This window comes from Sinocyclocheilus grahami, unplaced genomic scaffold (assembly GCF_001515645.1).
Source record: "Sinocyclocheilus grahami isolate Dianchi unplaced genomic scaffold, SAMN03320097.WGS_v1.1 scaffold330.1, whole genome shotgun sequence".
NCBI lineage: Eukaryota > Metazoa > Chordata > Actinopteri > Cypriniformes > Cyprinidae > Sinocyclocheilus > Sinocyclocheilus grahami.
In genome coordinates this window covers 486,340-499,222 of record NW_015505509.1, presented here as the reverse complement: position 1 = coordinate 499,222, position 12,883 = coordinate 486,340, and the positions used below count along the sequence as shown (strand labels likewise).

Below are 12,883 nucleotides of genomic sequence, written 5' to 3'. Positions count from 1 at the left end.
GAGGATGAGGGGCAAGGAGACAAGGAGTCTCAGATGAAATTCGTGCCAATAGTTGACCATGTCCTTGTCCATGGTATGACTATGAGGGAGGCTGGGCAATGAGTTCAGCCAAACTTAAGTTGCCTCACCGTCGCCTCGATCATAAGAACCTCCAGGGAGGAAAACAGGTAGGTGTACCTCAGTGTACTCTACTGTAACTTTTGTGTGCTGTACTCTGTTACAACACATGCATCAAATTGCCTTACATACAGATAGAGTTTCTGTCTGCTTCCATTTAGTAAAAAGGATGTTACAGTTAGAGTAATCAGTACTTCTATTTTTGTAGGACACAGAGACGATGGAATGGAAAAAGCCTGACTATGCAAGAGGATTTCCCCCCGCTGCCTAGCTAGGGCCAGTATAGCCTGTGATGATGACGAGATTCTCTGGCCTGACCCAGAACAAAGATGTGATGCTGGGGCAGAATATTTTTTGTTGTTGTTTGGTGTATTGTACTGTACAGTACATTAAGGAATAAAAAAATGTGCATGTGTTCATTATGTGAAAAGATCCTAAAGGGGGAGAACCACAAGCAACATAACTTATTACTGGTTTTTGTTTTTGTAGTATTGTTTTGAATTTATCTCACCAGTGTGTAAGACTATGTTGTAGAGTGTGTGTTTTTGAGGGCTTGTGTGTGATGTATTAGGCCAAAGTTTGGTTTTTCAGCAAGAGTGAATGGTTTTGAGTGTAGAGCTTCATTTTGACCTGAAAATAGGATGTTTGGGGAATTGGGTGAGACGTTATGATTTGTGTTTACTGTACAGAATATGAGGCATAGTTTCAAGAAATGTGTTTAAAGGGGTTGTGCATGTGTTCATTATGTGAAAAGATCCTAAAGGGGGAGAACCACAAGCAACATAACTTATTACTGGTTTTTGTTTTTTGTAGTATTGTTTTGAATTTATCTCACCAGTGTGTAAGACTATGTTGTAGAGTGTGTGTTTTTGAGGGCTTGTGTGTGATGTATTAGGCCAAAGTTTGGTTTTTCAGCAAGAGTGAATGGTTTTGAGTGTAGAGCTTCATTTTGACCTGAAAATAGGATGTTTGGGGAATTGGGTGAGACGTTATGATTTGTGTTTACTGTACAGAATATGAGGCATAGTTTCAAGAAATGTGTTTAAAGGGGTCATATGATGCTTTTTTAAAGATCATTATTTATTATCATCCCCTAAATATCAAATAAAATCAAGCAAAGTGTGATGATGGTTTAGTATGTTAGTCAAACAGCCCACTCACATCTGAATGGTTGTTTTTTGCCTGATTAAATATGCGCCTATTTTTTCGATATTTAATCTCATAGGTTACTCTGCATGGGACAGCAGAGGAGAGCAAGATGGATACTAGAGCATGAGCAAGTGAAAGAAGACAGTAGGGATGGAAAGGAGGTGTATACATGATGTCTTCGGTGGATGGAGGCTGGGGGTAAACAGCAGGTGGGGCAGTGGGTTCAGGTTTCCCAGCACAGATGGCAGAGGGGCTCAATTGAGAGAGAGTATAGGAGGCGTCATGTGATAGGAGCAGAACCGATCTGTGTGTGAGTGGGCTCCTTTAGACCTGATGAGCTTGATAACATGGATTGAGCTTGACCCCTCATTCACATCTAAGCGCCCTTGTTAGTTTGGACACAGTGTGGTCGGGCTTCTGTGTCAGTTTACTCTTGCTGTCGTATTTTTACCTTCCTCTGCTCTCATTTTTTCTCACTCCTCTGAGAGTAGTCAAGTCTTTAGCAATGTTCTCTCAGAAGTGGGTCACACAGGAGCAAAGCTTTCTGGGATGCGAGGGGTGGGCACAGATGGATTTGACACTCCGATAACCCAATAGTCAGCCGGAGCCCAAGGGAAACCACAACACGGCCGCCCCCCACCACCCGTGAACCTCCAAGCCCCCCCCAATCAACGCAATGTTGATGACTCCATGCATGCTCTGGCTTCATTCAGGGGGATTTCTCGCCCATTCCGGCTCATTCTGCTCCATCCCAGCGGACCTGCAGGGAAACCGTAATCTTTAATCTCAAGCGTTTCCTCCTGCTGCAGCATTTGAAGAAATTAAATCCAAATTGCTGCACGTAATTACCAGGATGTGGTCCGCACTGATGCCATTACAGCTGAACTGCCCTTAGCCCAGCTCCTTTACAGACAGCAGCTCTAAAATAGCCCCCAAAACCAAACAAAACAGCATTTCTCCAACTGTGACCACCCAGCCTTTAATAATCTGGCCAAGTTTATCATGTTTCATCTGCACCACACAAACCAAACAAAACCTCATCAATCCGTGCATATGAGGATTTGGAACTCCATCATAAAGAGCCCAGAGTTGCGTTTGAGTGATTGTTTCTAGCCTTGCCTCTGAGCGAGTTGTTTGGGAGAAGCTTGCAGGCCCATGCGGCACCATATGGCTAATGGCAAGGCGTACAGCAATTAACAGCCCTGATTAATGGAGAGCAGTCTAATTGCAGACTGGTAATTGTGCCTTTCTCTCAGCACAGGCTCTGCATCGAAACACCATATACAGATGAAGAAGGGGAAAAGGAGGAAGATAGAGATGAGAATGAGTTGTTTACTTATTTGAAATAGATGCTTTTCATTTTCGCCTGCTTTTGGAAAGCTCTTTGGTATGAAACAGAGTACAGACATTTGCATCTGTGGGACCTTAAGGGTACCAGTAGCGATATGTACTTCAGATGAGATCTGTGTAATCCTACAGTGGCAGATCAAAGCTGACGTGGTGAGCCTTTGTAGACACGTATGGTACTAAGTGTTTGTGTCAATACACATCGTTAAATCAGCGACTATTTTGAAAGAACGATAACAGAAGGCTGTGTGCGCGCGTGTGTGTGTGCGCATGTAAGGAAGGTAGTGAGGGGGAGCGAAGGATTGAAAGAGAAAGAGAAAGAGGAGAGAGCCTTGGCTCGCCTGCACATATTTCATTGTCAAAACTCAAAGCAAGCTGCATTCATTAGCTGTGGAATAACAAGAGGATTCTTATTGAGTAATGAGTTTTTTCTTGTCCTAATTAACCAAGCATGAGTGGTATATTTTTAGTAGAAAACTGTTCAAATGCTCTCCACTTCAACCAAAAATAGATGAGGACTCATCTCCACAACCCAGTTTTAAGTGCAAGGAATTTATCTTTTGATTTTAATTAAAGGTGCATGGCTTTCTCTCGCTCTCTTTTCTTGCAGAAGTGGATGACCTGGATAGAGATTCAAGAAGGGAGAGAGACAAGGGTTGCTCTGAACTTAAGGTCCGTCTTTGTTAATTTTTCATCTCTTGAAACTCCATTGCTTAAGCTGTCGCTACAAACAGGGATGTGCAAAATACAGAATTGGCTCCCTTTCAATTCAATAATGTGAATTTAATAGGAAGTTAAATATGCATATCTGCAAATGAGTGAATAATGGATAAAGAAAATTGTTGTTTAAGTCAAATTATCTGCTTTCATGGTACTTTTTGGCTCTATATGGGGAAAAAGCAGCATAATCAATTCTGTCTAACATCTCTATTTATTTTCAGCAGAAGAAAGTAAGTCATGCAGTTTTGTAACAATGCGAGTTGTTCATGTTGTTTTTATGTTTGGGCAAACTATTGCTTTGACATCTAGTACATCATCCATCCATCCATCCATTCATCCATCTATCTCTGTAAACCTTCAAGGCTACACTTTTCATCAGAATTACAAACAAGTTCAAAGTTTGTCTTGACAAACTTATCTTTTTAGTTAAAATTTGTTTAGTTAAAATTTCAATTGCAATTAGTTATTCAAGTAGCAATTCTGCATCCTTATTGCTCAGTTCAAATTCAGTACAATTACAGGAATTACAATTCTGCTTGCCTTTTGTGTGTGTGTATTTATGCCATCAATAAATAAAATAAGCACCACCAATCACTGAAACATCAGCCTCCAAAAATAGAAATGCTGGCATCTTTTTTGGACAAAGCCAAGCTTTGATTTCTAAGGCTGAGGCAGAGTCTGGGAAAAAACAAAAAACACTTCTAACTCTGATAGAAAACAGGCTGGCATACGTTTATCAGAATCCCATTTGGACTGGTGAAAAATGATCTGGGTGTGTCTTGTGTAATAGTGCATCGTAAGTCTAAACTTGAGCCTTGATATAAACGTACTGCATCCCTCTTAAATGGAAGTAAACTGTTTATGCAGTTTTGATGGATGTGTATGATAAATTAAAGAATAATGATCTGATCTTTCATCAAATTTATAGTAATGTTAATCTATCTTCCCACTTATGTCTAATTTTACAACAGGGCTTACACAGCTCTGTCTGTGTGTGTGTGTGTGTGTGTGTGTGTGTGAGCAGAAAGCTCAGCCCTGTCACACTAACGCTGGTTCCAGAGGTCTGCAGCCAAGACCAAAACGATGCTAAAGTAAAGCTCTCACAGTCAACGGGCAGAGCTTGGTAGGGAAGGTTCAAGAGCTTGATTGTGTAATAGTGAAGGAGGGAGTGTGGTGTACAGTGTGTGTGTGTGTGTGTGTGAATTACCAATGCTAGTTTATTGTAACAGAGCTGCACACAATTTGTGATTAAAACTGAATGTAAGAATGTTCATGTAACTGTCATTTTTAACTAAAAAAGTTTGTCATATTTAAAAAATAATATAAATATTTAATTTTCTAAATATGTTGTATTCATTATATCATACTCATGTTTTTTTCTCAGACAGTAAAAATGGGCCTTTATAATAATAATAATAATAATAATAAATATTATTAAATGTATTAAATATTATAGATTAGGGGTCATTGGCATTGAAAATTTGAAAACACCTTGTTTTAGACTATGATCAGTCTTGAGTCAGGTGGGTTTGGTTCAGTTGTGCTCAGATTTAGAGAAAATACGTCTTTAAGATTATGGTGTATAGTAGCTTTGAATGCTTTTTCTTTGCTACAGATTTCACATTTTCAATGTAGATGAGTAGACTTAATCACTGGAATCTTTAGGCCCTCGTGTGTGTAAATATTTTCAAATGAGTAGCATTAAGCCTTTATGTGACCTGGCACAGAGCGCGCCATTCTCCAAACAGCTAGTGATTATAGGAAATATCTAATATAGGAGATTTGTGTCACGTTGTTGCACGTCGTGTACTTTGGGGAAGTGTTTCTGGCATGTAAACACACCCTATTCCGTAATTAACAGGAAAAATACATACACAAGCAGAAAGAACGGCCGAGACCTCCCTCTCTCCCGTGCAAATTTATTTAGGAATCTGCCCGAAGCTTAGCTCTAGAAAACACACACAGCAACAGGCGAGCTACAGCTCAGAGTTACCAACCAGTTCCAGCCTATTACTTTTCTGAACAAAGCTCTCCTTAAGGAGGGCCACGGAGCGCATGAAACATGCATGGCACGGTGTGCCGAGGGGTGTGTGAAGCTTTCATTAGGCCCTGATGCTGCTTTTAATGCATATTTTATATTGCACAAACTGCTCCTCAAATCTTGTTTGAGAGCCGCCAGTGCCGCCTTGAACTGACAGCCGCATCCGAGTCAAAACCATGTGACCAATTTGAGCATGTGGCAAAATCTGTGTTATTAAATTTTTCACCCTTTTCACACTCAAACATTCGTTTAGCAACAGTAAATATACCTTGCCCCTAAAAAAAAAGTTATTGTTTGCAAATGTTTGAGAAAGGGATTCTGGGAAATGTAGTGAAAAAGTATTCTGCTATTGAAAGAACTGAGCGGCATTTACCATGTTTTTTGGACATTATACTATGATAATACCAAGTACCTACACCGTCAGAAAAACAATACACACAGGAAAAAAAAAAGTGGGGGGGGTGCAAAATTGTACCTTTTGGGGTACAACAGCTTGAGCAGTACCCTTAAAATGACATATTTGTAAAACAAATTACCCCTATTAGGTACATATTAGTACCTTAGAGAAGTAATACATACCCTTAAGGTACTACCTAATAGGGGTAAAAAAGGTACAAATATGTCCTTACGGGTATTTGCAGTTACAAGCTGTTGTACCCCAAAAGGTACAATTCTGACCCCTTTTTTTCTGTGTGTACAAAAGTTGTACCTTTAGGGGCTTGTCACTGGTACCCTTAAAAAGACAACGTTGTACCTCAGCGTGACAATATGTACCCTTTGGGTACTACTATGAAAAGGTGCAGTTGTTCCTTTAACAGTACTGCCACACTGACAAGCTGTTGTACCCCTAAAGGTACAGATTTTGCACATTTGTATGTAAATACCAAAGTACCATGCTTTACTATCTGATACTAGCTAGCATGTTGACTCGGCTGCCAAACTCTCTTCCACACACACACACACACACTATCTCATTTTCTCGCTCACTCAGTGGCACCACCAGCCTAGCACTTTTCTGAACAAAGCTCTCCTTAAGGAGGGCCACGGAGCGCATGAAACATGCATGGCACGGTGTGCCGAGGTGTGTGTGAAGCTTTCATTAGGCCCTGATGCTGCTTTTAATGAGTCAAAACCATGTGACCAATTTGAGCATGTGGCAAAATCTGTGTTATTACATTTTTCACCCTTTTCACACTCAAACATTCGTTTAGCAACAGTAAATATACCTTGCCCCTAAAAAAAAAAGTTATTGTTTGCAAATATGGGAACGTTTGAGAAAGGGATTCTGGGAAATGTAGTGGAAAAAGTATTCTGCTATTGAAAGAACTGAGCGGCATTTACCATGTTTTTTGGACATTATACTATGATAATACCAAGTACCTACACCGTCAGAAAAACAATACACACAGGAAAAAAAAAAGTGGGGAGGGGGTGCAAAATTGTACCTTTTGGGGTACAACAGCTTGAGCAGTACCCTTAAAATGACATATTTGTAAAAAAAATTACCCCTATTAGGTACATATTAGTACCTTAGAGAAGTAATACATACCCTTAAGGTACTACCTAATAGGGGTAAAAAAAGGTACAAATATGTCCTTACGGGTATTTGCAGTTACAAGCTGTTGTACCCCAAAAGGTACAATTCTGACCCCTTTTTTTCTGTGTGTACAAAAGTTGTACCTTTAGAGGCTTGTCACTAGTACCCTTAAAAAGACAACGTTGTACCTCAGCGTGACAATATGTACCCTTTGGGTACTACTATGAAAAGGTGCAGTTGTTCCTTTAACAGTACTGCCACACTGACAAGCTGTTGTACCCCTAAAGGTACAGATTTTGCACATTTTTATGTAAATACCAAAGTACCATGCTTTACTATCTGATACTAGCTAGCATGTTGACTCGGCTGCCAAACTCTCTTCCACACACACACACTATCTCATTTTCTCGCTCACTCAGTGGCACCACATCATTAACAGGTATGGCAGGGCAGTTTGCCACAGAAATAGCCAGTAAATCAGTCGGTAATATATGTGCACGTGGGAGACAACCCTGGGGATATAAACGGCTTTTTATTGAGACACTCAGTGAAAGGCTGAGCCGAGGCCAGGCCCCTGGCCACTGTATTTACCTCAGGGGTGTCAGAGAACAGTCTCTCTCCCTCAGCACAACGCTCCTGCCTTTCACCCACACACATAAATCTGTCCCGCTACACGCTGGCCAAACCGCTGAGCAGAGCGAGGGCAAGAACTAGCATCAGTAACAGCACCTAGCTTCTTGCACATAAACATTCATGCAAAGGAAATTATAAACCACAAACAAATCACACAATACAGAAAGGGGAGCTGCGGAACTGTTTGAGCCAAATGTAACATCCAGGGATTTTGTAGTAGGAATTTCTGAATAGAAATGAATGCTTTGGGTCATGACAACAAGTATATTAGTGAAAATGTAGTATTTGCTCTTTTTTTTTTTTTTTCAAAAAATTTAATATATTTAAAAAATAATTGTAATAATTATTAGAAATTATTACATAATTAATACATTAATTTATAGTTGTTTTAAAATATATACAAACTATAATACATTTAAGAACACATTCTGTAAAAGACTAAACGTTGCACACTTTTGTTTTAGACAAAATAAAGATTAAATTAAAATAACTGTAAGATGAGTTTTAGTATTTCTCTCACTCTCCACTTCTCAATAAGCACACATACACACACATAACAAAGCAAAACAGTAGCAACAGGGTGGAACAATAGGGTAAGCGTGCTGGTATGTTTAAATCACATGATATACTAAGTGTTCAGAGCGTTAGCAGGTTGTCTGTCACAGTGCCTGCTAATTACCTCATATCCATACACACTTCATCCTGGCTGGGGTTACACATACACACACATATTACTTGTCATACAAAATGACTATTATGAAAAATCTCATAAGAAACACAATTATTTTAGTGATTAATCAAAACAGCTTTGCATATTTATTTGATTACAAGTGTATTTTAAATATTTTTCTCTCATTTACACTTATGAATTACTCGCAGCTGTAATCGCTGTTGAATACACTTCCCTAAAGTGTCTTCATAACAACATTTCTAGACACAGATCATGGGAGAGGGAATGAGGAGACGAGTGGGAAAGAGAGAATGAGAGAGAGGGAGAGGCTGTTTCTGTTTTAGGGGGGAAAGGAAGAGCGCCACATATGAGATTGTGAGGTTACTATTGCTGCCCTGTGTTTTCTCATATGAGTTTTTCTCCAGGGTTAAAGCTCACAACCTGCACGGTTAATATAACAAGCTATAACAACTTTCATACGTGTGTGTTCATAACAAACATCTGTTCCCACAACACATTTGAATATGCACTATCTGCAAGAGAGTCACGCGCATACACACACACTCAAAAACGTATGCCGTTTAAACATTGAAAGGCACCGCTGGATAATCCCCTGTGACAGACAATGAATACAACTGAAAGTCTCTTTCTTTCTTTCCCTCTTTAGCTATCAATCTCACTGTCACACGTATGCACATAAATACATGCATACGCTCAGTCATCTTAAATGATGTCCCAGAGAGAGTATGTCATATTTAGACACTAACCGATCCTCGTGCCCCTGAGGCATGCTAGAGTGTGTAACCCCAAACTCACCAGGGTGCACGGCACACGTTCACTCTAGCTGCATATCACACACAGACTCTCACCAGACAATTCACCAGCCAACCGTGGGGATTTTGAAATAACGTCCTACCTGTTTGGTCATGGAGTCAATCAGGCGTACATAAAAGTCCTGTTCTGTTCTGATGCCTGTAGAGGAGAGAAGATAAGTCCTCTTTAACTCGCAACACAATGCAGGTCATATGCACAAACATAGATCAGAAATGGATCTGGCAGGTATAAATTTATCATTCTCAATACCATGACTTTAATACAACATAGATGCTTCAAATGTCTAGACAACCCAACCCAACATAGACTGCAGACAGTGTTAAAGGATTACGGAAGAAAAAAAAAAAGCTTTGGATGAAACTCAAACTTAGACCCACATACATAAACTAAAAATAAAAATAGCTTTTAGAAAGAAAAAGCGCAAGAAAAAATGTACAGCTTATAAAAGAGTGAAATAGACATAATCAAAAATAACTAGCTTTGGATGAAACTCAAACTTAGACCCACATACATAAACTAAAAATAAAAATAGCTTTTAGAAAGAAAAAGCGCAAGAAAAATGTACAGCTTATAAAAGAGTGAAATAGACATAATCAAAAATAACAATTACAGAAAACATGATTTTTAACTAAATAAAATATGTTCAAAACGTCTTGTAAAAAGGATGAGGGTCGTTAAGGACTGGCGCAACAAACTTTCAAACGTCTGGTTGTCATTTACCACATTAGTAGACAGAAAAGAGTGTACTTTCATTATGGCCAGGCCATTAGCTTCCATCAAAAATGAAGTGCACATTTCTGGAAAACGCGTAACCGGAAAAGTGCACTAATGGGGATCGTTTTGTGTTTCATTAATGTTTATAGTTAAAACGCTACGACTTTGCTGCGCATTTGAACCTCTTTTGTTTGAACAATTATACGAATTGTTATAACAGTATATTATTATTATTATTATTATTTCAGGACATTATATTCATTTGAATCATCTAGTTACATAATGAGTTATTTATTTCTTTGTCACCCCTCCTTGTCGTTCTATCAGTCTCGCTGTCTTTTTATTTTATTCAGATTGTCGCGCAGAAGTAAATCCCTGATGTGTTTATGCAAAGTTCAATGAGTCTTAGATGATGCGTTTCTTCTTACCGTTGCTGTAAAGAAGCTGCAATCTGTAATGGATCCCATTGTTGGTCTTTTCTCCGGTAGATTCCTGCAAAAATAAATTCGATGGTTAGCAAGAAAAACCTATTTTACTATTTCTGAAGAGCCCCGTGAGTCAGACCGGCTATTCCCTTGCGGACCAGGAGGCCGAAAAAGAAAAAAAACTTCTAACGCACATGAGCCAGCCGAAACAAAACCAGTACAAAATGCATTTTCACTGAGTAAGCGAACGAGTTAAAAATACTTAATAATAATAAGTCTTATGTGTTGAACAGTGTGATTTCACAATTTAATCATGTATAGACGTGTACAAAGTGATCAAATACACAGTAAGCATTAATAGCCACATCTTTTAATGAAATCAGTCACTTCGCTCACTATGATTAAGTTACAAGTGCTTACAAAACATTATATTTGTGTTGAGTATTTTTATTAAAGTAGCATACGGTCCTTCACAATAATAAAAATAATATGTTTTTTAAATAGCACCTTGAAAGGGAATATTAACTTTATGACATTAGGTTATCACTGTAATATTTCTGCAAAAAATATAGCTAGCCTACAGATTTGTTAGTAAATGCATAAAGTACTGAAGGGAACAAATATAAAACATGAGGCTTTCTTAAATTATACAAATAAAATAATGTAAAATACAAATATAATAATTAAATGGAGGTTTTAAGGGATTCATGCAGAACAGCAATTTAATGCAAGAATATGATTTATTGAGTACAGGCAAATAAGCTTTCAACTTTAGGCTAATATCAATAATATTTTATCTAGCCTACACTTTAATAAATTATACCAATTTGCAAAACCAATATGCAAAAGAGAACGTTTCACTTGCCTTTTCTTTTTCAATAAATCCAACAAAAGAAGTCCTTTCGATTTCCACGGGTTGTCCTTGTCTGTCGTATAGCGCTAAAACGAAGTGGAAGAAGTTGGATTTGCGAAGATTTGAAGGAGGCTGTTTCTCAAAGTGTGCTCGAGCAAGACCCACTCCACTATGAACACATACAAGACAGAGAGAGGAGGAAATATTTACATATGTATAATTTAAAAAAAAATTAAAATTAGTTTGTGATTATTTCATTACAATTTCCTAAAAAAGGGTTCGAATGCATTTTTTTTAGTTTTCAAATTGCAGTGCACAAGCTCTTAAAATGTACTATTAAAATGACAGTTTAATAGTTTAAACAAATAGGCTATTTAAAAGTAGCCTGTCTTTTAAAAACACTCAGTGAGACGTTTTAATTGTACAGATGTAGTTGTTGTTAAAAAAAATAATTCATATAAATATAACTCAATCTAAGAACTCTGTTCAGATGCTTATAACAAACTACTGGTCTGGACTGTCTTTCAAATTCAGTATTTAAAATTTAAAGCTACAGAATCAATGCAAAACTAGTGGCTGCAAAGTCACTTAGAAGAAAACGCTTATGGCTGCTATTTTAACGTTAAGAATAATAATGTTAGAAATAGGCTAATAAAACCCGTTTTAATGTGACTTGCAACTCAAGAATTCTGTGTATTGGTGCCAACAGCACGCTGAAGAGGATGCTACGAACTTATCGCAGCAATAAATCAATCTCTTTGTCGCCTGGTTATTAATAAGCAGATATCGCGCACTGATTAGGATGATATACAAGAGCGTTTTGTGTCGTCCCAGGATGATAAGCGCTCAGTATTCCGTCTAGCTGTTCCCGTAGCGCTGAAGACCGCCGCCGGCTTACCTCTGAGCGGCTGTGTTCGCATCCAACACCCCGGCACCCTGCATCCATGTCCGGACAGTGTTCATCCCGGCACCGATGGGCTCCTCTTTCATACTACTCCCGCTCCTTTGAATGCTGTCTTGAATCCCGAACATGAAAACAGACTCCTGTCACCGTCTCAGTCGGCGCTTGCTTCTTTTGATCGCTCCGTTAAAAAAGACAGTGAGAAGTGTATGGGTGAGCAGGTGTCACCGCGTTTGTCTCTATTAGCGCTTCCTCTCTGAAACACAAAATAGAGCGACGTGCCAAAAGAAGCGCGAGATGTCAACATCCAGGTTTGGGAACACCGTGCAACAATCAAACAAACAAACAAACAAAAACTGCAAGATCAGACTGGAGGTCCCTTTGGGCTAGCGTGCGCAAAAAAAAAAAAAGTCTAATGTCACTTTAAGAAACAATAGGATCAAGAACGGGCTTCGCTGAGGGTTAGGTCAAATGTCATCACCCAGAGACTTTTTTTTTCTTTACTTTCTCCTCCTTTCCTTTCCTGTCTTTCTCCACAAAGAGTATTCTCTGATCAAATCACATGAATGAGCAATATGAAATCAACCAGGAGAGGTGGACCCTTGTGGAGACAGCTCCCTCGCTGTTCCCCTTGTTCAAACGGGAGTGATTTGTGTCCTTTCCCAAAGGAATCCGATGTGACTGTCTCTGGGAACTAAACACAAGCAAACTAACCCCAACGGGAGGAGGAAGAGGAGGAGGAGGAGGAGGAGGAGGAGGGAGTGACTGCGCACGCAGGGCCGCCCCCCAAACATAAGTAAAGCTGAACTACCATTAGCTGTCCACCCAACCACGAAGACCGTCGCCTAATTAGATATCACAGCCAGCCCTTCCCACTTAGCGAGCGGCGTGTTTAGAGAGAAAGCCAGAAAGAAGTTATGCGCCGCGCGTTAAATGTCACGC

General features: G+C 39.2%; 1 protein-coding gene across 1 annotated transcript in view; it reads right to left on the bottom strand.

Annotated features, from left to right (window-relative positions):
* ebf1a (EBF transcription factor 1a) overlaps positions 1-12,600 on the bottom strand; it is a 128,212-nt gene extending 115,612 nt beyond the window's left edge. The window contains exons 1-4 of the mRNA XM_016295081.1: positions 11,939-12,600; positions 11,053-11,209; positions 10,191-10,254; positions 9,096-9,186 (exon numbers count right to left, since the gene is read on the bottom strand). Coding sequence (XP_016150567.1) covers positions 9,096-9,186; positions 10,191-10,254; positions 11,053-11,209; positions 11,939-12,072 — 446 coding nt within the window. The 5' untranslated portion in view covers positions 12,073-12,600. The remainder of the gene's footprint in view (positions 1-9,095; positions 9,187-10,190; positions 10,255-11,052; positions 11,210-11,938) is intronic.
* Between the last annotated feature and the right edge of the window lie 283 nt (positions 12,601-12,883).